General features: G+C 47.5%; 10 protein-coding genes across 10 annotated transcripts; 6 read left to right on the forward strand and 4 right to left on the reverse strand.

The window, feature by feature from the left end:
• Positions 1-539: 539 nt before the first annotated feature.
• P175DRAFT_0416606 (uncharacterized protein) lies at positions 540-1,950 on the forward strand (the record flags this gene model as incomplete). The annotated part of the gene is made up of 5 exons (XM_040893081.1): positions 540-722; positions 803-907; positions 966-1,184; positions 1,254-1,396; positions 1,509-1,950. Coding segments are annotated over 5 exons (1,092 nt in total), but the record flags the coding sequence as incomplete, so codon positions are not given.
• A 443-nt stretch (positions 1,951-2,393) lies between these two features.
• On the reverse strand, positions 2,394-3,747 carry P175DRAFT_0436990 (acid phosphatase PHOa; the record flags this gene model as incomplete). Its single annotated transcript, XM_040893834.1, has 3 exons — positions 2,394-3,387; positions 3,441-3,502; positions 3,562-3,747. The coding sequence occupies 3 exons, from the start codon at positions 3,745-3,747 to the stop codon at positions 2,394-2,396; spliced, it is 1,242 nt and encodes a 413-aa protein (XP_040751913.1).
• A 2,997-nt stretch (positions 3,748-6,744) lies between these two features.
• P175DRAFT_0437860 (pex2/pex10/pex12 family protein) lies at positions 6,745-8,293 on the forward strand (the record flags this gene model as incomplete). Its single annotated transcript, XM_040893873.1, has 3 exons — positions 6,745-7,053; positions 7,131-7,394; positions 7,448-8,293. The coding sequence occupies 3 exons, from the start codon at positions 6,745-6,747 to the stop codon at positions 8,291-8,293; spliced, it is 1,419 nt and encodes a 472-aa protein (XP_040751914.1).
• A 629-nt stretch (positions 8,294-8,922) lies between these two features.
• On the forward strand, positions 8,923-9,984 carry P175DRAFT_0492874 (Ldh family oxidoreductase; the record flags this gene model as incomplete). The annotated part of the gene is made up of 1 exon (XM_040895923.1): positions 8,923-9,984. One exon carries the CDS (start codon positions 8,923-8,925, stop codon positions 9,982-9,984), a length of 1,062 nt encoding a protein of 353 aa, XP_040751915.1.
• Positions 9,985-10,264: 280 nt separating this feature from the next.
• On the forward strand, positions 10,265-12,224 carry ilv3B (putative mitochondrial dihydroxy acid dehydratase; the record flags this gene model as incomplete). Its single annotated transcript, XM_040899911.1, has 3 exons — positions 10,265-10,426; positions 10,489-10,702; positions 10,768-12,224. The coding sequence occupies 3 exons, from the start codon at positions 10,265-10,267 to the stop codon at positions 12,222-12,224; spliced, it is 1,833 nt and encodes a 610-aa protein (XP_040751916.1).
• A 628-nt stretch (positions 12,225-12,852) lies between these two features.
• P175DRAFT_0436639 (uncharacterized protein) lies at positions 12,853-14,860 on the reverse strand (the record flags this gene model as incomplete). The annotated part of the gene is made up of 4 exons (XM_040893816.1): positions 12,853-13,699; positions 13,760-13,875; positions 13,985-14,286; positions 14,341-14,860. The coding sequence occupies 4 exons, from the start codon at positions 14,858-14,860 to the stop codon at positions 12,853-12,855; spliced, it is 1,785 nt and encodes a 594-aa protein (XP_040751917.1).
• Positions 14,861-15,164: 304 nt separating this feature from the next.
• Positions 15,165-16,626, reverse strand: P175DRAFT_0523425 (bZIP transcription factor). The gene is made up of 4 exons (XM_040899316.1): positions 16,488-16,626; positions 16,115-16,425; positions 15,844-16,041; positions 15,165-15,776 (listed from the first exon to the last, which is right to left on the reverse strand). The coding sequence occupies exons 2-4, from the start codon at positions 16,214-16,216 to the stop codon at positions 15,423-15,425; spliced, it is 654 nt and encodes a 217-aa protein (XP_040751918.1). The 5' UTR covers positions 16,217-16,425; positions 16,488-16,626; the 3' UTR covers positions 15,165-15,422.
• Positions 16,627-18,537: 1,911 nt separating this feature from the next.
• On the forward strand, positions 18,538-20,744 carry P175DRAFT_0438348 (RNA 5'-triphosphatase domain-containing protein; the record flags this gene model as incomplete). Its single annotated transcript, XM_040893908.1, has 2 exons — positions 18,538-18,928; positions 18,985-20,744. The coding sequence occupies 2 exons, from the start codon at positions 18,538-18,540 to the stop codon at positions 20,742-20,744; spliced, it is 2,151 nt and encodes a 716-aa protein (XP_040751919.1).
• A 380-nt stretch (positions 20,745-21,124) lies between these two features.
• On the forward strand, positions 21,125-22,675 carry P175DRAFT_0501142 (40S ribosomal protein eS19). Its single transcript, XM_040897101.1, has 3 exons — positions 21,125-21,755; positions 21,838-21,898; positions 21,981-22,675. Exons 1-3 carry the CDS (start codon positions 21,599-21,601, stop codon positions 22,273-22,275), a joined length of 513 nt encoding a protein of 170 aa, XP_040751920.1. The 5' UTR covers positions 21,125-21,598; the 3' UTR covers positions 22,276-22,675.
• On the reverse strand, positions 22,671-23,456 carry P175DRAFT_0501144 (uncharacterized protein). The gene is made up of 3 exons (XM_040897102.1): positions 23,088-23,456; positions 22,817-23,037; positions 22,671-22,735 (listed from the first exon to the last, which is right to left on the reverse strand). The coding sequence occupies exons 1-3, from the start codon at positions 23,266-23,268 to the stop codon at positions 22,706-22,708; spliced, it is 432 nt and encodes a 143-aa protein (XP_040751921.1). The 5' UTR covers positions 23,269-23,456; the 3' UTR covers positions 22,671-22,705.
• Positions 23,457-23,537: the final 81 nt, after the last annotated feature.

Genomic DNA, 23,537 nt, shown 5'->3' on the forward strand with positions numbered 1-23,537 from the left:
ATATGTAGCATCGAGTTAGGGCACAGTTACTAGTCCGACAACCACCAACAGGATCAAGAACAATATACACTTGATCAGCGCCAAGAAAAGGTATACGTATGGCTGCTAGCAGGAAGACAGGAAGACAGTCAATTTAAGAGGTCTTATAGCTGATTCTCTGGTGTATCGACTATGTGGGGGGAAACGGTTGTTTCATCCAGATGTGGGATAGCGACGCTGCGCCGCGATGTACATCCCAGTCGATGAATCTCCAGCCAAGGATGCGATCAGCACCACCACATTAACACCCCTCTTGGGATAATATCGACGGTCCTGAAGTGAGTCAAGTCTTGGATTCACAATCTGCTTCCCTTGAAATACTTATCGGCCTGTAAGTCTAATTCCAATCCAGGCTCCTGGGTTGTACCTGGGGAAACAAGCCCTAAAACCATATCGCACTGCCCGGGAGTATATACATACCTATTAGACCCTGCCCCTGGGGTTCCATGTGAGATGTTTCTGCGTTCGCTTAGCAACTCGTCATGTCGACTCCTCCGAAGTCGTTCCCTCCGGGCATCAGTCCTCCTCTGACCCTGGACAATGCGGATAACCATAGCGGAGTGGTAGTCGTGATCACTTCTCTCTTCCTCGTTCTCACCGTTGCTGCTTTTGCAGCCCGGGCATTCTCAGCCTATCAAAGACACAATGTGCAGCGGGATGACTACATCTTTACTATACTTGTGGTAAGCCGTTACCATTGAAGTTTTCTTCTTCTTCTTCTTCTTCTTCTTCTTCTTTTTTTGCCTCAACTCATACCAAATAGATCATAGCATCTATACAAGCCTCAGTGGTCCTATTACAGGTTCATTTTGGCTGGGGGGCCCGAATAGAGTCGATTTCAGACAGAAACCTAGATCGAGTGCTCAAGGTAAGAGTAAAGCTCAGAGGACTGGTGGGATGTCTCTAAACGCTTGGAATCGACAAAGATCGGATATACCGCGGACATCTTCGCCGTCGTCGTCGTGGGTTTCTCCAAGATTACCACGTGTCTGTTCTATGAAGCCCTCTTCTCAAAAATGATGCTGCGCTTTATCCGTACAATCCTGGCGGGGATGATTGTCTGGACAGTCTGTGCGATGCTCTTAGTCGGGATTCGCTGCGGCCATACACCATGGAATGACATTGGCCCTCATTGTTCTGTTCTGGTACCTAAAAGAAAATCCCTGATGCGGTCCCTATCTCAATCTCAAATACCGTCACTGACTTTCACCTAGTTTAATCGATTAGCCGCCTTGACCAGCGTCGATTTCCTCACGGAGATTCTGCTTTGCGTGTATTCCGGCCTGATCATCTGGAAACTCAAACTCTCAGCGCAGAAAAAGCTTTTGGTCCTGTTAGCTCTCGAGTGTCGGATTGTGTGAGTTCCTTCTCAAAGACTTTCTCTACAGCTCCTCTACTACTACTACCACCACCTTAGGTAGAGTAGAGTGGCTCTCCCTATGAACTGACACCCAGATCATATCAAGCAGACTCATCCCCCTCGCAGCCATCCACCTCTACTACATGAAGAAACAGTTCGACGCCCCCGATCCGATTCTCCACGGAGCCTACGCAACCGTAGCAACCGAGCTATACCTCCTTTTCAGCGTCCTCTCTCTTGTGACCACCTCCCTCAAATCCTTCCTCGCGGTCTACGTGGATCAAACCGGCATTTCCTACACGGATGGAACTTCTCGATCGGCGACGAAATCAGCAACCGCCGCACAGGGAGACACCCTCTCCTCCTCCCACAGGGCCATTCCTTATAGCTGCTCGGCCGGGATAGAACGAGGCAAGGGCTGGGAACGAATGGAGGACCCGGATGCAGTCCCGGGCCCGGTCCCTGGTCAAGATCCTCCGAACCGCTTTCAGATCCTGAAAACCGTGCAGCTTAGTATCCGGGATGAACCGATAGAGCTCTTAGAACGCAGAAATGCAAATCTGTGAATATTTCCAATGATTTTTATTTGTTTTAATTTCAACAACGTGGCTGTGAATAAGTTCGAGTTCGAGGATTGGAGAGAATTGTATACATCTGGATGTAATAAGCCCGGAATAAAGAATGTCGTATACCTAATTAGAATATTTGCTACTTACAATTCATACTATCATTACCTCTCTAGTGTCGATTTACATTTAGTAGTCCAAATCAAATACAATCAGAGAACCTGGAATCTTGGACATGTCGTTTTCTTGATTTCTTCCCCGCTACCTAGGTACGTGAGTTACTATCAAATAAAATTAGCACAAGTGTATCATCCCAATAAGTATGATATCCTACTTTCCCTGGAGCCCTGAAGAAGATCCGGATACAATGTAACGCACCAGAAAAGAAGAAACCCAAAGCAAGAAGGCTGTACAGCATGATCCCGAGATCAAGGCAGACGGTGTCGACGGTCCGGATTTTGTCTAGTCGCAGTGACATTCACATTGTAACCAATCTTTGTATCGTATGGGAAAGGGCTGCTGTAGTTGTACGTTGGTTCGGTGTTGGCATAGGTTTTCTTGACAATGTCAAGAATTCCGTGACCCGCGGAGCATTTGGCGTTAGTCAACGGAATAGGCCAGATCGGGGTATACTCTGATATGTCTCCTGCTGAGAGAGGGCCAGAAGTTGTATGATTGAGTTGAAGATTCGCCGTGTCCACGTCGTAATTGACATAACCTGTCTTCTCGGCCACAAGATCAAGAAGATTAGCTCCGCAATCCCAGCGCCCAAGGGATGGGAGGCCCCAGTTTGCCGAGACAGAAGCAATCATCGAATAGTGTGTGTAGAATGTATTGTCCTCCGTGCCTTTTAACCCTTCAGGGACGGCTCCGCCCAAAAGAATGCTAAAAAGTCGATTGCTTTTGGGGTATGTGGAATCCTCATCAAATGTGAGAAGCAGCAGCGTGTTGTTCATAAAGTAGTCGTTCTCAAGCAATGATGATACCCAGCTACGCTCCCATTTAGCAGCAAAAGTAATGTTGGTATCATGAGCATCATTCGTCATGTTGGGGGTTATAAAGGCCCACTGAGGGAGCTTCTCGTTGACCAAATCCTCTTGGAAATCTGCAAAACTTTTGATCTGGCGCAGCCGGGTACTATTCTCTGTGATCGAGTCATATTGAATGAGGGGGTTGTGTTTTCGCACGTAGTCTTTGGCGTAGGTCTCTTGGTTCGAATAATTAAATCCTTGAAACCCAGGATAAGGTATATGTTCCTGATACTCCCCCCAGGAAATATGCTTAGTGTCGAGAAGATCGGCTATAGTAGATACATTGGCGGGAACTTGGTAAAAATCATCATTATCCATTCCAAATGTATCTCCTCCGGCCGAAGCACAATAATTTGGCTGGGAGGGGTGTGTGAGAGCGTAATAGTTTGTCCTGCTTGGATCAGTATTTCACACTGGAATCGGCCCATTGGTGGGATTCCTCACAGGGTAAGTCCTTGTGATGCTAGCCATTTCATATTAGGGTCTGCAGCCGCGTCTTCATAATCCTTTTTTCCCCAACAACATTAATCAAAAGGACAGACAAGTATCGGGACCTGATACTCACAATATTTTCCAGCCAGATCTGGTAAAAGCGGTCAAAAGCAAGGCCCTTGACGTTGGAAACCGGAGACAATGGCTTGATGGCAGCCGCGCTGGCAGAGATCTGAGCATCCGAGGGTTCAGTGGTCGTTGCTGTCTGGGCGCAGACCACAGTAGCAGCCCCAAACAAAGCTACAGCGGAAGTCTTCATCCTAGGAGGCAGTTGAGTACACAACCTAGGCTTCCGAAATTTTCACGAGGCAAATTGCCAAGTGACTTGCGGTGTCGCTTATTTATAAACCAGGAGCAAGGGGGAGGGGTCTTCCCATCTGCGCATGTAATCATGCGTGGCGTGGGCACAAATAATGGCAAGATGCCTCCTTGTACCATGTACCTGCTATAAATGCCAATGGTAGTCGACTCCCACTATAGACCAGATGAGGGGGAAGGTGGTATCGCGGTCAGGGTGCGTCGATGATCACCATCAGCCCCGACTCAGGCTCGCGGCTTATTCGACCCGTCTTTCAGAACTTGCATGGATCCCTTTCGTCGGCCTGTCCGGGATTCTACCCTGTTATGAGACACACCATCGGCTGGGCGAAGCTCCTGGAGCTCCAAAATGACCTCCACACATGCCCAGCCAACAAGGGGAGGCGAGGATTTGAAATCCGACCCAGGTTAAGGTTGGAATTGACATCACGACAACTTATTTTAGGTGTCCTGCCAGCGTGTATCTGGAGTCTGTTATCAGAGCCTGAATTTTGACCAAGTCCACTATTATAATAGGGGTGAGCAAGCAGGCACTTACTCAAATCACTCCAGTTCGAGATACTGTGCGCAAATCGCGGCCTTAACATGGCTGAATTGGATGCCATGGACACCTCAGAATTTAGGCACAAACTGGGGTCACCTGATAAGTCCGGCACATCGGATTTATTATTATTCCTTGAGGATTTCTTCAGGATTTCTTTATGGGGCGAGATTTGTCGATTGCCCATCTTTTTCTGATTTCCAAACGAATAGTCCAATTCTACAATCACTATCCATGCCTTTCTGCCCACCTAAACTGCTACCTGCTTTAGGTGCGCCACACATTCTTCGCGATCACACATTCTTCGCGATTTTTTAATATTTGAAGCTATACAACAATAATAATACTAGTAATTAAAATAAAAAAACTCTCTAGCTTCTTTAGCATATCTTATATTATTAATTTCTCTTTAAATTAACTCCTGTAAGTATAGAGAGAATAGAGAACTATATATTTTCTTTTTCTACTTTACTAACTTTCTCTATTTATATTTAGCATCCTTTGCCTTCCTATCTTTAATTAATTAAATAATATTATAAACTCTTAGAACCCTATTACTAGATAGACCTTTAATCTAATACTTAGTATAAACCCAGTATTAAGGCTCTTACATAGCCCTAATCCTTTAAATTACTTTCTAGATTATTTTTAGCTCCTTGAGCTTCTCTACCTAATATTAAAAGAGTTTTAATATATTCTATCTTGCCTAGTTAGATATCTTATTAAATTTCTTTATAATCTTTACCTAATTCTTTAGAAGAGCCTCTATTATTACTAGAGGACTATTTTTAATACTAGAGAATAGTAATAATAGTAGAGATAGGGTTTAATAAAGATTAATTAATATATTTAGTATATCTATCTAATTTACTAGTTTTTTAATAATTTTAGTACTATTAACTAACTAGATACTATATTCTTTAAAGGCATCTTAAATAATTTGCTAGTAAAAGGTCTAATTATAGATTAGCTAGATAATCTTTAAGAATTCTACCTTCCTATATAGCTTACCCCCCTATTAAGATAGCTTATTATTCTTAAAGTAAAAATTAGTCTTATAAGTAAGAAAAGGTTTTCTATTAAGAAATTAGTAAAAATATATTAAATAAGCTATAAAATTAAAAAGAATAATATTATTTTCTTTATAATATTATAAAAATTTAAGTATAAGATATAAGCTATAGCTATTAAATATTAAATATTACTTCTTACCTTACTTAGTATAATCAGGATACTTTATTTTAGTATTAAATTAATATAGCTAGGTAAGTATAAGTTTATTAATTATTTAATTATTTAAGAATATTACTATTATTATTTTAAGTAGTAATTATTCTATATTATAATACTAGACCTCTATATAGTTACCTATTACTTTAAAAATAAAAAATAGATCTATTACCTAACTATCTATAGTAATATATTTAACTATAGTAATATTTTTACCTTACTTACTTTCTACAAGATTAAAGTATTTAGAATTCCTAAAAACCTTCTTATTATAATCTTTACCTAGTTAGAAACTATATTTATTAAAGTTATAGATAAGGCAAGCCAGGACCTTATAAAAAAGTAATTTTAAAAGATTATATTAATATTAAAGCAAGCTAGTATCTTTTACTTATATCTATCTTAATTCCTTAATCTTCTACTTTACTAAAGCAAGTCCTAGATCTACTAGTATATATAATTTAAATTAATATAGCTATATCTTATTAACTTGCTTATCTAACCCTGCACGAGCAAGTATCTAATTTACTAATATTATAATAACTATAGGAGTTAGTAGAATATTCTATTTCTATATTTATATAATCTAGTTAATTAAGGCCTTCTCCTAATATAGCTATAGAAGGTTCTTATTTATTATTATTAGTATTACTAGTATTTTTAGTTTTTTAAGGTATATTTAGAGTATAGAGTTAGGTATATTAAATTTTTATATAATCTTTATAATATTTAGTTTTTTTTACTTTTAAATTATGGCAATAGCTTCAAGCAAGCAAGATTTATTAAAATCTGGAGATTTAGGCATATTATGTTATAATAATAATAAAAATAAGTTAAAATATCAAAAATCGCGAAGAATGTGTGATCGCGAAGAATGTGTGGCGCACCTAAAGCAGGTAGCAGTTTAGGTGGGCAGAAAGGCATGGATACGGAGTACCCGGACTAGGTATTACTAGTAGTTAAGTTACCTCCCTAGGCAGTTAACGGGGTCGAGGTATAGTTTAGCCAATCAACAGTATATTATGTAAACCTTCACCAGACGCCAAGTCACGTGTATCCCCTGGACCTCGGCTGTCTCCGTCTGGGGAGCGGACCGAGCATCGCGATGATGGGTTATCTTCTCTCTTGACTTCCTGAATCTCTATTCAATCGCACGATGGTTGTATAATGAGTTCTACGAATTTTGCCGCCGCCCAGGCGCGGGTTCTAGAGCGCCGACGACAACGCGAGGCCGAAGCCCAAAGCAGACGAGCAGAGCAACAACGAGCGTGTGCGGTCAACCATCCAGCGCTGCAAAGACTTCCTTATCCTCTAAATACATTGCCTCAATCCGGATTCTCGTTATGGAATGCGATAAAAGGACGTGAAGGTTCACGACCTGCCTTTCGTGTTGGTCAGGTTGATGCGGAGCTGCTCGACGAGGAATTACTCGGCCTACTGAAGGGACAAGTTGGGGATGCTATGAAATACTTCGGGGTACGCTTTCTTCAACATGCTCACGCCCACGCAATTATATTTCGAATATCGCGTTGATTAATGTGGTATCTGTCTAGCCTCACTTGCGCGAAGATTGGTCACATGAAATCCAGCTGGTTCTCCGCTCAATACTCTTCAAGCTTTCGATATGGGATCACGATGCCTCGTACGGCGCGGCGCTCCAAAGTTTGAAATACATCGATAGTCGCAGTAAAGGCCCTGTCCATTCAACCCCCACCAGGGTGCAGAAGTCGCTATACGGTCTTCTTACCGTAGGTGGTCGCTATGCGTGGAACAAATGGGAGGATTGGCTTATTGGCCAGGAAGGGGGTTATGAGGAAGTAAGTAATCGGATGTGCCTGGTATCGCCTAGTTCATAGTCTTATATCTGCAGCCCTCACCGGAAGTCCGGACACTATCACGGATCACGAGTTTTCTTTCCACAACACACTCCGTCGCGGCCTTTATTTCGTTCCTCGTGTTCCTGGTGAACGGGCGGTATCGAACGTTGGTCGACCGTATCCTTCGCATGCGCCTTACACCACCTTCTGCCCAAGCAAGCCGCGAGGTCTCTTTCGAATACCTAAATCGACAGCTTGTCTGGCACGCATTCACGGAATTCCTCCTTTTCCTTCTCCCACTCGTTGGCATTAGTCGGTGGCGGCGTTGGATATCAAGGGTGTGGCGAAAAACAATTTCTGCTATCAGATCAACCAGCGACGAGGATGAACCAAATGAAAAGCAAGGGGAGCTTGCGTTCCTCCCCGAGCGAACTTGCGCGATTTGCTACAAAGAAAGCAGTGCTGGCTCGACGACCGAAAATGAAGTCATGGCTTCATCGGGAGGAATCATTGGGTCTGCTCAAACAGACGTCACAAACCCATATGAGACTGTGCCCTGTGGCTGCATATATTGTTTTGTGTGTATAGTGCAAAAGCTTGAAGGGGAAGAAGGAGAAGGCTGGATCTGTCTACGTTGCGGGGAAATCGTCAAGAAATGCAAGCCGTGGAACGGTGATGTCTTAGAAGAAGCCCCAAGACAGTCAACTTCCGGAAAGATTGTTGGGTTTGCTATTGAGGACCCTGCGAACCCAAATTCGGAAAAGGCACCGGAAAAGATGGAAAACTCAAGTGCTCTGCAGGATCCCGAAGATGTGCTTCAAAATTCTAGCCAATGGTCTACCGTTGATCGAGAGTCAGTCGACGATGTGTCAGACAATGAGAAACAGCAACCAAGATAGAGCCGAGGGCCTTCATACGGCCTCTTTGGAGTCGGAGGATATATCCATATTCCTTGCTGCTGCTTTCGTTTTTATGCATAATATCGGGGTGGCCATACATTCCCGGCCACGAAAGCTCTCTTTAGAGATACCCACTATTTAACATCCCCTTACTTTCTTGTTCGTGCATGTACATCATTATGGGCAGTCGTGGACCACTCCTACCTCCCACTACCTTACCTTTACCGAGAAATCAAACCTATGCTCAAGAACAACCCGCAAACACTGGGATTATGGATTTCTTTAGAATATGACACCCTTTTCCGGCTGGTCATGCACTACCCGGGACAGCTACAAGAGTTGTGGTAGATGAGCTGATTTCTGCCTTCAATATTGATATTAGCGCTGAAGAATCAGCAAATCCCCCTGAGTCCATATTTGATACAAGTGATTTTTGAGCTTTAAATCTGATTGATAGATTGACTCTCCACTTTTCGGGTATCGGTCACAAATACATACATAGGTGGATGAGCCCCGCGGGGCAGGGCAGCCATGCCAGCAGCCGTTTTAAAAGCACAACTATCTTCACACCTGTCCCTTGTGATAAATTACACTGTTTCTCCGTGCGCGCGAGGACTCAAGACGCTACCATGTCTGAACAAACAGTCCACAAGATCAATCCTCAGGAGCTGGAGACTTTCGTCCGGAAAATTCTCATCGGGAACAATGTACCCGAGGAAAACGCCTCCATCGTCGCCAGATGTCTTGTCCAAGCTGATCTCCGCGGCGTGGATACCCACGGCTCCAACCGCATTCCATCATACATGCAACGAATCCGACAACAAGTGCTCGACCCCTCGGCATCTCCCGAATTGAAACAAGTCACGCCCATCGTGGCCCAGGTGGACGGCAAAAACACCTTTGGCTTTGTCGCTGCGCATCTAGGTATGCAGCGAGCCATCGAGATGGCCCAGGAATTCGGCGTTGGGTTTGTCTCCGTCAAGCACTCGAACCACTTTGGCATGTCGGCGTGGCTGGTCCAGCAGGCGATTGACGCTGGGATGCTCTCATTAGTTTTCACCAATTCCTCGCCGGCCCTTCCTGTGTGGGGGGGGAAGGACAAGCTCATGGGCGTGTCGCCGATTGCTTGCGGTGCCCCTGCCGGCAAGGAGAGACCCTTCATTCTTGACATGGCCCCGTCGATCGCGGCAAGAGGAAAGATCTATAAGGCGCTCCGACGCGGCGAAAAGATCCCGACGGATTGGGCGCTAGACGGCGAGGGCAATATGACTGATGATCCTGCCAGAGCTCTGGAGGGTGTTATGCTTCCCATGGGAGGACCCAAGGGGTCTGCGCTGTCGATCATGATGGACGTCTTTTCCGGTGTTCTGTCCGGCTCTGCCTTTGCCGGCCACGTAACGAATCCATACGATCCATCGAAGCCTGCAGATGTGGGCCACTTCTTGATGGCTATCAAGCCAGACCTGTTTATGAGCCTCGAGGACTTCAAGTCCCGCATGGACTATCTGTATCAGCGTGTGGTTGGGTCGGAGAAGATGGCTGGGGTTGAGCGCATCTACTACCCGGGAGAGATTGAGCAGATCACGAACGAAATGCGATTAGAGAACGGGATTCCGTTTACAGAGGCTGAGATAGTGAATTTGAATCGGGAAGCCGAGATGGTAGGTGTAGAGCAGTTGAAGGTGGATTAGGGTTATACTACTCTACTGTACATAAATAATTTCCTCTGTATACTCGGTGGTCCTGTCAAAAGTAACCGAACGGTCCACTCAACAACCTCCTCCAACTCCACCCTTTTTCAACTAATTAGATCTCTTCTGATTACTTGGATTCAACCCTCTTTCCCCCCCCGCAACCCAGTCGGACAGCTTGGGCACTTGGTATCTAACCTGACCCAGGATTCTATTCTTCTTTCTTTCCTCACTTCAGCATCACAGATTCGTTGTCAAGAAACCTGCCTGCTAGCCAACCATGGACTCCACCAACCCCGCGGCCGCCTCCTCTTCTGTGGGAGAAGCCAAATACATTGAATTCCCCTGTCTTCCAAGTGACGCAAAGCACGCGGATGGCTCTCTGGCGCTGAATCGCTACTCGACACATATTACCAAGGGCCATGATTTCCCTGGCGCAAAGGTCCGTATTGGTTTTCTCTTCTTCTATTGCTAGTACGGAGGGACTAACGAGGGTTCCATTAGGCGATGCTTTACGCCGCTGGTGTTCCTGATCAGGATGCCATGGCAAAGAGCCCCCATGTTGGAATTGCGTCGGTTTGGTGGGAGGGAAATCCATGTAACATGCATCTGATGGATCTGGCCAAGACCGTGAAGAAGGCAGTCGCAGACCAGGGGATGATCGGGTGGCAGTACAATACAATTGGCGTTTCGGATGCGATTTCGATGGGGAGTGAAGGTCAGTTTGTTCCTTTCTTTCTCGGCCGGACTGGAAGGGATGGCGGTTCTAACGAGAGATGGCAGGGATGCGATTCTCGCTTCAATCCCGTGAAATCATCGCCGATAGTGTCGAAACAGTTACCTGTGCGCAGTATCATGACGCCTGCGTTGCCATTCCAGGTTGCGATAAGAACATGCCCGGAGTGGTGATGGGTATGGCGAGACATAACCGACCGTCGCTGATGATCTACGGTGGAACGATTCAGATCGGGTACTCCACCCTCCTCCGGAAACCGGTGAACGTTTCGACCTGTTTCGAGGCCGCCGGCGCCTACGCTTACGATACCCTGCGCCAGCCCGAGGACGACGGGGGCGATACGAGCAAGACCAAGGACGAGATCATGGATGATCTGGAACGACATGCCTGCCCCAGCGCCGGTGCGTGCGGGGGCATGTTCACTGCCAACACCATGGCCACAGCAATCGAGTCCATGGGACTGTCGTTGCCCGGCTCCTCATCCACGCCCGCGTCGTCGCCATCCAAGATGCGCGAATGCGTCAAGGCCGCCGAGGCCATCAGGGTCTGCATGGAGAAGAACATCCGGCCGCGCGATCTGCTCACCAAGCGGGCCTTTGAAAACGCGCTCGTCATGACCATGGCGCTGGGGGGCAGCACCAACGGCGTGCTCCATTTCCTTGCCATGGCGCGCACGGCCGGCGTTGACCTCACCCTGGACGACGTGCAGAGAGTCAGCAACAAGATCCCCTTCATCGCGGACCTTTCCCCCAGCGGCAAATACTACATGGCCGACCTGTACGACATCGGCGGGATCCCGTCCGTGCAGAAACTGCTCATCGCCGCGGGCCTCCTCGACGGCGACATCCCCACCATCACCGGCCGAACCCTCGCCGAAAACGTCGCCTCGCACCCGTCCCTCCCGGCGGACCAGGCCATCATCCGCCCGCTCGACAACCCCATCAAGTCCACGGGCCACCTCCAGATCCTGCGAGGCAACCTCGCGCCCGGCGGCGCCGTGGCCAAAATCACGGGGAAAGAAGGAACAAAGTTCACGGGGGAAGCCCGGGTCTTCGACAAGGAGCGCCAACTGAACGACGCCCTGACACGCGGCGAAATCCCGCGCGGCGAGAACCTGGTGCTTATCGTGCGCTACGAGGGCCCCAGGGGCGGACCCGGCATGCCCGAGCAACTGAAAGCCAGCGCGGCGCTCAGGGGCGCCAAACTCACCAACGTCGCCCTGATCACGGACGGCCGGTACTCGGGCGCCAGCCACGGCTTCATCGTCGGCCATATCACGCCCGAAGCAGCCGTCGGGGGGCCGATCGCCATCGTGCAGGACGGGGATCTGATCACGATCAGTGCCGAGACGAACGAACTCAGCATGCACGTCTCGGACGAGGAGATCCAGCGCCGGTTGACGGAATGGAAGCCTCCCGCGCCGAGCGTGACCCGCGGCGTCCTGGCCAAGTATGCTCGGTTAGTTGGAGATGCCTCTCACGGCGCGATGACGGATCTATTTTAAAAAATCTTTTTTTTTTCCCCCCTTGAGGAAATACATAAGAAAGCCAGCCACCTTTTTTTTTTTTTTTTTTTTTTTTTTGACGTCTTAACCACGATTCCTCGCTTTACACCGAGTAGTTGTCTATTGTTGTATATATATATATACATACATACATACATACATACATACATACATACATACATACATACATACATACATACATACATACATACATACATACATACATCAGGAGCTACCAGTACGTAGTTACCTAACCTTCTTCAAGCAGGTTAAGAATATACATACTATGGTAGTACCAAGTACGGAGGCATCCTTAGGTGTCGACTGTATCGGTGTAAATGTCTGTCGCAGTTAGTTGGTGGTTCATATCACATCACGGCCACAATCTAGAGGGTTCCACTCACTTGGAAGCATTGAATAACTATCCAAGTGCCGGTGTCTTCTATCTATCAGAATCTTAATCCAGACTACGCTCCACTAGGTTGCTGCGACTACTACTACTACTCAATTGGATAAAATATTTGAGTATACTCTTTCAATAAACAGTAGAACTTCGGTTTATAAATTATGGAGTGTTTGTATATTCAAGCGGATGCCGAGTGTACTGGAAATTAATATGTATCCCCGTTCATATCCTGGTACTTTGAAATGACGGTTTCGGAGCTATATAGGTGTCTATGTTTTGTCGGCAAGGGTGGTGGTGGTGGTGGTTAGCTCGCTTGTACGTGCGAAACGGGAAAGCAAAATCCGTAGTAGGGGGAACCTTACAGCTTTCCTTCACGAGGACTTCATTCCAGAGATCCTCTGCGCCTCTCTTCTCCCCCGGCTGATCGGTGTAGAAAAACCTCCCTAGCACGGGCCGTGCCGTTTCCCATTTATCGAAGCCAAGACGCGTTGTGGTCGTTGTGAGATGGTGGACGAACCACGGGTGGCAGTTATAGCCCTGGGACGCCATGCCCCCGACGAACAGAATCCAGAACAACAGGGTACGGTCCATGGTCTCTATGTAATTTAAGCGAGGGACCAAACTTTGTCTCAGAGCCTCTATCATATACCGCATGAATGGGAAGCTCTGGAAGTGCCAGACGCGCAGATTGAGATAGATCAGCAGGCACAGACGCAAGGGCTCGTGGACGTCGGTTTCTTCTGCGTAGCTAGCGGAAAGGAGTTCATGCTCGAAGACAAGGAAGAGGTCGTTATCCGTTGGCATCACGAGCGAAGGCCGCAGCTGCGCGATTTCATAGTAAGTGATGAGCCGCTGGAACACTCGAAGAAACGTCTTCATGGAGGAGTCCAGCCCCTGGAACCAGGGAGCCTTGAAGAAATAGGTCCCGATCAAGGCCAAAGCTTCAGAGGTTTCCAGTTTCTCGGTTGACCGGAACACCTTGCTTTCTTGTAAGATCTCGCTTCGCCATCTTGCGGAGAGTGAGAAGATAGGTCGGGAGTTCTTGAGAGCTGCACTTTTTACGGCACTCCTATATAATGCACATTAGCCCGCCCCATCATGTATCATCATGTCTAGAAGGTGGTCATACTGGTAGATCTTAGAAAGAGTCATATGATCCAAGACATCCAACCCTCCCAAGAGGTGGACAAGCCTGATCAGTCCTTTCGTGTGCGCTTCAAGGGCCTCGAAATTGGCATCGACGGCCTGGAAATCAAGTTAGATCATTATAGAAACCTAACTCTACCAACCACAATATCAAGCAAGCAACCGTTGTCTCCACACCAGGCACGTAGGATTCAGAAAAAAACCTTACCTCAATTGCCACGAGAGATGCAACAATAAGAGTGGTCGACTCGGCCACAGCCTTCATCGGATCTCGCATAATACCATTCAAGGTCTTCAGGGTATCACCTCGGAGGCGAAGAGAGTCTTTGGTTGACTTTTGAATGGCTCGGGAAGAGATGCCATTGATTGATTCGAGAGTTGCTTGGTGGCCCGCTGTGAGGAAGAGGAGGGCTTGGAGGAGGGCCGGCTGGGTAATGGCCCGTTGCCACCACCAGACACTCATCCGAATCGAATCGAGTGGATAGCAGGACGCAATGGTATGTATCCGAACTAGTTTCTATCAGCGAATCCCGTTTATCAGGTCTCTCCGACGTGCGCACATACAGTGATGGAAATATAAATTCATGTTATCTGTCATGTGTACTGCGGAGGAAGAAAACGGGTCGACATAGCCCTGACTCAGGTACGCTTTCAGGGACCAAGTTTCACTCATTCTAGCCACTTGCTGAGAACCATCATATGAAGTCCCTTTTTGCTGGAGCTTTCTGTGTCTGTCAATCACAGTGCCTGAATCATTTTCACTCGAAGGCCCCCAGGCCAGCTGTTGCGTGAACGGTTGTGCTGAACATTTCAGCCGGTTGATTGACTCTTGTTTCTTCTTCCGCTGGTAATTTTTCTGAACAAACGCATGCTTTTTCTGGTTAGATATCGGATTCTGGGGATTGTCCGTCCGGTAGTCCACAAAGAGAAAGGTTGACGTCGGTTTCACGGAGGAATTGGCGGGTTTGTGTCGAGACAGCAGGACTGAATGAGATCCGCTCGAAGCAAGAGAACAAGAAGATGAGCTTCGAGATGAAGCGGACGAGTATGGAGAAGAACACCGCGATTCTGAGGAGGATGACATTTTGCTTGATATCGTCGTCGTCGTCGTTGTAGGATCGCAGTGAAGCGTGCTTGGAGTCCAGAGAGAGAATCATTGGGTTTCTGAAACCGCCCTGCGAATCCCTTCTCCCTCTCCTGACTTAGGGCTAATTCCTTGCGTGTTGTCCTGAGCAGCTGCCACCATCACCATCAGGCACTGGCAGTTATTGGCAATTTCCTCATTAGGAAAAGGCAGGCGAGCGGTCGAGTCGCTGGGCTTTTTGAGTTACGCCAATTACAGATGCTCAGGTCGGGCCATGATAAAACGCCTCCACACATAATATGTCCGTCAGGATTATGTACATATTAGTAAAACGGAAAGGGCCAACTGCAGCTTTCGAACTCTCCGGCGGAGGTCTGTGACATGGTCTATTATTATTGGTGAAAAGTGACCTGTCCTGGGTTCAATTTTCCACCCCTAACAACGGTAGCCCTCGAGACAAGCTGGAAGATGTAAAACATAGGACAGACGCGGTGGAACATTTTCATTAAAAGGGAAAAAAGAGGCGTCATCGAAGAGATAAGAGGAAAGCAAAGAAAGGCCACTAACAAGAGGAGTTGTGGGGGTCGTCATCGGTAAGTTCCTCCAGCTGGCGCAACACACTGTCCAAGTACCCTTGTTCCACAAAGCGAGTGGACAAAGATGGGGAATTCGGAGGTTGTTGCAGGAGAGTCATCATCATCCGCCACCGCCGGCGCAGATTCTTGACCTCACACTTCAGCCCACTGTTTTCTTCGAGTAACTGCTTCACATGGTCACTGTGCTTGGCACTCTGTTCTGATAAGCTCCGGTATCCCACCTGGAGATCCTGTATCTTCTGTTGGAGGTTTTGTTGCCGTTGTTCCTTACGCTGTCGGAATCGACGCTGCGCCTCTCGGTTCTGCAGACGCCGTTTGACCTTTTTTTTTTTTTTCGACAGTTAGTTAGCTTGGGAGACATAGTAACGGACACAGATGGGCAGGTACATCTTTGAAATTATTGTGAACTATCTGTTGGATCGAAGTCTCCTCCAAATCTCCTTCTTGCGAGTGGGAGAAAACGGAATCCAGGTCGGGGGAGGGGACGGCCGACGAGGCGCTTGACCAGAGAGGAGGGGGCGATCGATTACCCCCATAAGATACTACTGAGGTCATGGCGATATCCTGGGGAGCTCTGTAGCTGTCCTTCAATGACAGTAATAAATTCGCATCAGTATTGATCCCCATCACCCATTTTTGAGGCTAGCCAACCACTTACCAATTCGTATATCAAGCCCAGCGGTATGCTGCTATCATGATATGATGACGGAAATGGAAGCAAGTTCGAGCTCGGGTATGGTGCTCTGATACCGGTCTCCATTTTCTCAACGTGAGGGATTAGAGACGAAAAGAAAGAAGGGGGAGTTATACAGGATAAAATAAAATTGCGATTACACCCCTCCCATTGAAAGGAGAAATGCTGAGATTCTTATACACTGATGTATTGTTGTCCATCACCATGACATTAAACTACCCCGGTGCCAGATATTGAAGTTATTTTCCACCTAGAAGATCGCACAGGAATGTCTCCTAAAAGGACTTAGCCTGGGGACTTGTGCATAGGAACGAATGAGAAGACGAGAGAATATCACCAGAAGTAGTTTAGCAATTCTAGTCTCTAGTGTGTAGTTTTATTGAACTGCTAACTAGTGCCTGCACATTTTCAGGGGACTTCAATGTCGTCATCTAGAGAATTGAAGAACTAATCCAACCCAATGGTTGCTGCCTGCCGTGAGTTGTTATATAAGACTGAGATAATATCCTGCAGGAATCCTTTCCACTTGCGACGTCATAGTGGGGGAAGCCCAAGATTCTAGAACCAGCACCTTATAATTCACAAAGGGAAGGTGTTTTGGATCCAACTGACTTTATTTTGAATTCTCAAGTTCTCTAACTTTAACATAGACCATTTCTAAATTTCAATGCGGGAAATGGCATCCATTAGCGGTTTTAATATACCCCTTAATCCAGTAACCATGCAGGACGTCTTCACATGTCCCATATTTAATAAATCATGACGTTATTTATTCCGCGAAATAAATGGAGGCTTGAGGTGTCATTTTGGTGCTGTAGTCTACCTAACCATGGTCATATCTTGTCTTGATATAGAAAGGGTTGACCTGCAACTACACTAGTCTTTAGGACAAAGTCTGTAGGTAGAACTTCTAAAACAATTCTATGTTATATTATTCTGGACGTATTTGGTCCAAGGTATGTATATCCTTCTCTTCCAGGGCTTTGATGTCTCTTTCAATAAGGATGAGTGCTTTGCGGAGATTGTACCGATCGCGTGGCTCAGCGACGGGCTCCATGACCACGATTTATTAGTGAAACGGGTAAAGAATTATTATCACGATGACTTTCTGGTCCGAATGATAGAAGGAAAACCCCTGCAATCTAAAATACTTGCGGTTAGCCTGATGATATAGCATTGTATATACTATAGCTCAATTTTTGGGTTGATGACCTTCGCCGGCAGACTATCCATCTTCTAGCGTTGCCGGAATCTTAGCCCGCCCTTCTCATATCATTCGCTCAAAGTCACATACTCACGGTAGCAAATATTTTTAGATGTCCCATTTATTGGTCAAGTAGGCGCTCGTAAACCCGCCATACGACAAGCTGGTTGAGCGATATAAAGGAAGAAGAGTGCTGCAGTACCTAGTTTAGTAGGGTCATATAACCAGCACGTGTAAGCTTAGACGAGCGCTTAGGGTGACAGTCACTTTCTCTGCAAAAAGCGGCGCCCAGTTGGACCGAAAGTGGAAAGGCAATAGTAGTAGGATATCCCCCCTGCTTGCTGCTTTATTCTTACTTGTATTGTTAAACCCCTGTTCGAACTATATTTTCACCCCCTTTTCCACTCTAAACCGGGAGACTGGATCTGTAAATCTGTAGCCAAAAAAAAAAAAAGAAAAAATATACCACGGGAACTCTCCGCTGAGTCATCAGCCACGGGACTCAGCACCCAAGCCTGACTGGGCATCCCGATTCCGCAACTGCGAAGTTCGAACAAATGATTCATCGCCCGCCTTCCCAACTTTTGTTGCGATCAGGAAAAAGAAACCCTTGGGAAACCCTCTTCCTCCAACAATTGAAGTATACCAATGACTACTCACGAATCATGACGTGCTCTTGACGACTGTGACCAGTTTACTGCATACAGACTCTCTTTTTCAATACTCTTCCCCCGGGGGATCCAGACCATTTTTACGCCTTGGAAGCTGAACGTGACGCATTCCTACCACTCATTGGCTCAATTCCAGCTTAAACTATAGCCCAGATTTGACCTCCCTTACCTCCTTCAAAAGACCTATCGATTTAAACGACCCGCCTGGTCGCCTCACTCTTGACCCGAACGTTCCCTCCACCAAAGAGCGCTCGCCGTTCCGTCTCGTGTACGCTGCTAATCGGTCCCACGGTGTTCCTTGAAGCTTTCCATTTACATTCCAGAATACATCCTCGCGCCTCCGGTTGGTGGCGCCTACGGGGGGAGAAACTCCCGTCGCTAGTCCTGAAACTAGGAGCTTTGAAGATCAGTGAATGACCTGGCTTCTTTCAGGAGCGGGGAGACTTGCAGCAGGACTAACTGGATAACTGGTGAACTTAATATAAACGTTGAGAGCCTAAATCTCCAGGATTATGAGGTCTGCCAATGTCCGACTCTCTCTTTCTCCATCCCGTCTAGGGCTACCTAACGTCGATACCTCCGCTTTAATCTCTTTTGTCCGTTCCCAATCCTTTTACCTAGATGGCTCTGTGAACTGGAACAAGATATTACTCTTAACTACCTGCTTTATCACCATGGTCGGTTGCGGAGTGTTCTCCTCGGTGTTTCGACGCAGGGGTGGACAGTCGTCCAAGAGACGTCTGCGTCGCGGCTTTCGCAAGGAATACCCCCAACGATCTGGAGGAACAGTGACTTCATCCGACGAGGATGATTATGACAGCTCTGGATCGTTGCATCATGGCATGGAAGGTGGGCGTTCGCAAAATTCGCACCCATCCCAGCAGGCCGAGGGCGCCGAAACTGGTAAGGCCTCTGATCGCGTTTTCTATGTAAAAATACAGCTCTTAACAGTGACAAAGCGCTTGATACAGATCCAGGCCTATTGAGGAAACATTCTACGTACCGCTCTTACTCTACATCTGTCGCCAAATACCCATCAATCCGAACATTTTATCGTCCGCATCCCCAAATGGACAAGTTTCCCACCAAGCCATCACCAATGCCGTTGCTTGTTTTCGTTCACGGATTAGGAGGGTCACTCGCGCAGTTCAACCATCTGCTCACAAGTCTGTCGAATGTTGGGCCGTGCTTCGGAATTGATCTTCCAGGCTGCGGATTATCTTCCTTCGAACCAACCTCATGGGATGCTTATACCGTTGAAGCACTCGCGGAACTACTGGCGACGGCCATCGACCAGCATCGCGATAAAGAGGCGGGCCAGGGAGTCGTTCTCATTGCCCACAGTCTCGGCTGTTCCCTTTCCGCGATGCTTACATCATCCTTCTCTCCACTTGGATTGAGCGTGAAGGACCATATCCTTGGACTGGTCGCTGTCTGTCCTCGCGCCTCGCCTCCTTCCCCTAAAGAGGTTGCCTCGTTCCGCCGTCTGCTAAATATCCCGGGTCCTATATTTGACCTTTGGAGGCACTGGGATAGACGCGGTGGTCTGAACAGTAACAGCGTCAACAGGCTTGTCGGTGCAGATGCAGACTCCGACACGCGCAGCCTCCAGGTTCGTTACAACAGACAGAGCAAGACGTCTGTCTGGAGGCGGATGGCCTGGGGAACTCTGCCTTCCTACACCAACGGTAAGGCAACTGGTGGTCTTCCTGGAGAGGATATTTGGGCTGGTGTGCAAACACCGGTTTTACTCGTCGCGGGCGAATCCGACACTGTGACCAAACCCGCAGAGATCCAGCAAATTCTCGGGTTTTTCGGAGATCCAAGCGCGCACGCTGACGAGAGCCCCGACGGTAGCAACACAATACCTGATGCTGCCAGCTTCGAGCCTCTAGCTCCAGGGTCCCCTGACACTCTCGCAAACGACGAGAAATGTGGCATCGAATCCCAGGAGAATGAAAAGGAAATCGCAAGTACAGGCAAACCAAAGCGTTCTGTCAAGACTGTGATCCTTCCGGCGCCAGCCTCCCATGCACTCCTCTACGACCGTGCGACTTACCGCACATTGGCCGGAATTATTCAAGACTTCCTCCCCCAACATGTGGATCAGCGTCTGAGCCTTGGATGGCAGCTACAATATCTGAACACTTCGGGCAAGTGGGATGTTAAAAATCTGGCCAAGTGGAAGAAAGTTCCTCCTGTTTCGCAACGAATTGCTAACACCTTCGTGGCTCTTAAAATGCTACGAGAGGTTGACGAAGAGCATAACCCCGTCCTCTTCTCACAGGCACACCGTGGCGAGATCTATACAGTGATCGATATCAGCCACGAAAGTCCTGTGTACAACCCGGCATCATTGGAAGCGGGTGGTATCCATTACCATAAATACCCCACTGTGTCCAAGATTCCCCCGACGCCGGACGAGGTTCGGGATTTTATTGCCTTGGTCGATCGGCTACAACGGGAGATCACTGAGCAGATGAAGAAATCCAGCAAGCCTCCGCATCCACGCCCTGTTGTTGGAGTTCACTGTCATTACGGTTTCAACCGAACCGGGTTCCTGATTGTCAGCTACCTCATCGAACGATGCGGGTTCGGTGTCCAGGACGCTATCGACGAGTTTGAGAAACAACGTCCGCCGGGTATTCGGCATGGACACTTTATAGATACCTTGTTTGTGCGATATTGTGTTGGGTTGAAGAGAGCGCCTACACTTTAATTAGTTTTACATTTCGGCTTTTGTTTTGGGCGTTGGGGATGGATGGATTCGGACTGATGAGACATGACATTAATACAATAGACTGTACAATATGGGATTCGCGGGATTTGCGATAGATTAATATAATTTTTCCCTTCAACCTTTTCACTCCACGGAGTAAATTACCTAGGTACCTAGGTAGGTAGTTAGGTAGTTAGTTAGTTAATGAAGGGTTATGTTGCTTAGTAATTATCCACATGGTACAAAAGTTCATGCCCCAGGCGTCCAACGCTTAGGGTACGGCTAGACCCAAACAGGCTAAGCGAAGCGCGCACAACCAACCGAGCCGCCAGCACTTTGGGTTCCCTTGTGTGCGAGTGAAATTTTGAGGTTTGACCTGACCGACTCCCCAACGACGACGACAACCGACCACCCATCCTTTCACCTCGCCCTCTTCAACTCCCCCGAACACCTTTATTTTCGAGGTCAAAAGTCGCCAAAATGGGTGGTGTCACCGTTCGCGATGTGGACGTAAGTTGTCCCTTTTCACCTTACTGTTTTTTTTGTTTTTGCCCCGGTTTGCCTGGTGGGATCGATTGGTTCGGAGAAGCAGGAGAAAGGGGCCGCGGGGGGAGGGGGGAGGAAGGTATCGATGCTGTGCACACCAGATTCGACAGACGATTGCGATGGGATAGTGGGATATCTATACTCGAGACGAGGATTTCCGTACGATAATACCTGGCCGGGGGTTGAAAATCTAGAAAGAGAGGGGGGTCGAATTGAATGAATGGATTTGAACGACAACCACGAGGATATATATATATATTCGACACGATACTACGGCACTAGAAATACAGAGACGGACAGACTGCACAATGGAATCCACGATCCCCCGAGAAATCAGGGCTTTACTCGGGTTGAGAAAAGGGAAATGTGCTGACCATTTATTTTTTTTTTTTGAATTACAGGCGCAGAAGTTCATCACTTCCTACGCTGCTTTCCTGAAGCGTCAGGGCAAGCTCCCTATTCCCGGTTCGTCGCTACTCCTGAAAAAAAAAAAAAAAAAAAGCCCTTGACTAGATGGAATGATTGCTAATAATAAATACAATTACAGGCTGGGTTGATACCGTGAAGACCTCTGCCTCCAACGAACTCCCTCCCCAGGATGCCGACTGGTACGACCAACCCTCTCTCGAACTTTGAAGAATGCCACTTTTTGTGTGAAAATCGCCATAATCTAACTGAATGCCACTGCAGGTACTACGTCCGCGCTGCTGCCGTTGCCCGTCACATCTACATGCGCAAGACCGTTGGTGTTGGTCGTCTCCGCAAGGTCCACGGCTCTACCAAGAACCGCGGCTCCAAGCCCTGCCACCACGTCAACGCCTCCGGCTCCGTCGATCGTAAGGTCATGCAGTCCCTCGAGAAGATTGGTGTCCTCGAGCAAGATGAGGACAAGGGCGGCCGTCGCATTACCCAGAGCGGCCAGCGGGATCTTGACCGCATTGCCAAGACCACCGTTGACGAGGAGGAGGAGGAGGATGACGAGTAAATTTTAGTCTCGGATTTGTTTTAAAATAATGAAAAAGTCCTGACGTTTGACAACTTCAATCTTCTCCTACCTCTCTCTCTATCTCCTCCCTACAATACATTGCGAATGAGATTGAAATATTTCAGATGAGATATGGGCAAACGGCCAGGATATGGATATGGATATGGATATGGACCGGGGAGCGATTGATGCTACGAACCTGAAGAAGAAGAAGAAGAAGAGAGGAATGAACTGAGTTCTACTTTTATGTGTCATCTATTCAATTGAGGCGTCCAGAGTCCAGCCAGTCCGCCAACGCATGCGTATATGCTAGTTCTTTTGTAATGTATGTACACTCGAACCGTAAGTAAGTACCTATCTCACTAGCCCAGCTCAGCTCAGCCAGACACCTACCTCTGTTGGCTTTATTTCCAGAGTAATGAATTATGTTTCATTTCTTCCCCGACTGAACCGAAGGATCCTACACGCAATCAATCAATCAATCAATCAGTACAGAACCCGCAATCAACCCGCAAGAGAGAGAGAGAGAAAGAAAACGAACCAAATAAACCTGATAAAACTTCATCTTCAACTCCCGCTGCTCATCAAACACAACCCTGCCGGCCCACGGAACCTCGATCTCGGTTTCCGGCGCAGCCCTCAGCATATACCGGACGGTCCCGTAGAGCATGAGCTCGTTCGCGGCGCCGAAGAAGATCCGCGTTGGGAAGTGTTTGCGATTTGCGACGTGGGTCCAGAGGCCGTGGCGGAGGGAGCGGATTTCTAGATTGTTTATTAAGGAGAGAAAGGGTTCGAAGAAGAAGAAAAAGTACCATCTTCCCCCCTTGCGGTTTTCGGGCCCATGATCAGCGTCGCGTCATTCGTGAAACTAGCCACGTATTGATCGTGCAGCGCTTCGGTGTCGCTGGTTCTGTAGAAGGATTCCATGAATGCGATCAGGGCGGGGGCGTTAGGTGGGGAGAGGGTCGAGTCGGTCGTGATTTGGTAGGACATTTTCTTTCTTTCTTTCTTTCTTTCTTTCTTTCTTTCTTTCTTTTCTTGGGGTTGGTTTCTTGAGGTTGTTTCTTGTAGGGAGTGGGATTGAATCAAGAACCGAAATAAAGACAGTCGAGTGGGAGATGTCACTGGGAATATATCTAGATTGGATTCCAGTACATACAGTCCAGAGTAGTGTGTCTTCGGGCCGATGGGATACAACTAGTTATCCGATGGGTTGGTTAGTATCCGATGGTTGACGGGTATGCATGGGTATTCTACACATG

The sequence above is a fragment of the Aspergillus ochraceoroseus genome (assembly GCF_002846915.1).
Source record: "Aspergillus ochraceoroseus IBT 24754 chromosome Unknown P175scaffold_4, whole genome shotgun sequence".
Classification (NCBI taxonomy): domain Eukaryota; kingdom Fungi; phylum Ascomycota; class Eurotiomycetes; order Eurotiales; family Aspergillaceae; genus Aspergillus; species Aspergillus ochraceoroseus.

Excerpts from the sequence above, each read along its gene's own strand:
- P175DRAFT_0523425 (XM_040899316.1), bottom strand. The coding sequence starts at position 16,216 with ATGGAGACCGGTATCAGAGCACCATACCCGAGCTCGAACTTGCTTCCA. Across the intron at positions 16,042-16,114 it reads TGGGCTTGATATACGAATTG|GACAGCTACAGAGCTCCCCA; the intron begins GTAAGTGGTTGG and ends CTGTCATTGAAG. Across the intron at positions 15,777-15,843 it reads TTCACAATAATTTCAAAGAT|GTCAAACGGCGTCTGCAGAA; the intron begins GTACCTGCCCAT and ends AAAAAAAAAAAG.
- P175DRAFT_0501142 (XM_040897101.1), top strand. The coding sequence starts at position 21,599 with ATGGAATCCACGATCCCCCGAGAAATCAGGGCTTTACTCGGGTTGAGA. Across the intron at positions 21,756-21,837 it reads GGGCAAGCTCCCTATTCCCG|GCTGGGTTGATACCGTGAAG; the intron begins GTTCGTCGCTAC and ends ATACAATTACAG. Across the intron at positions 21,899-21,980 it reads CCTCCCCAGGATGCCGACTG|GTACTACGTCCGCGCTGCTG; the intron begins GTACGACCAACC and ends ATGCCACTGCAG.
- P175DRAFT_0501144 (XM_040897102.1), bottom strand. The coding sequence starts at position 23,268 with ATGTCCTACCAAATCACGACCGACTCGACCCTCTCCCCACCTAACGCC. Across the intron at positions 23,038-23,087 it reads AACCGCAAGGGGGGAAGATG|AAATCCGCTCCCTCCGCCAC; the intron begins GTACTTTTTCTT and ends TAAACAATCTAG. Across the intron at positions 22,736-22,816 it reads AGTTTTATCAGGTTTATTTG|GATCCTTCGGTTCAGTCGGG; the intron begins GTTCGTTTTCTT and ends GATTGCGTGTAG.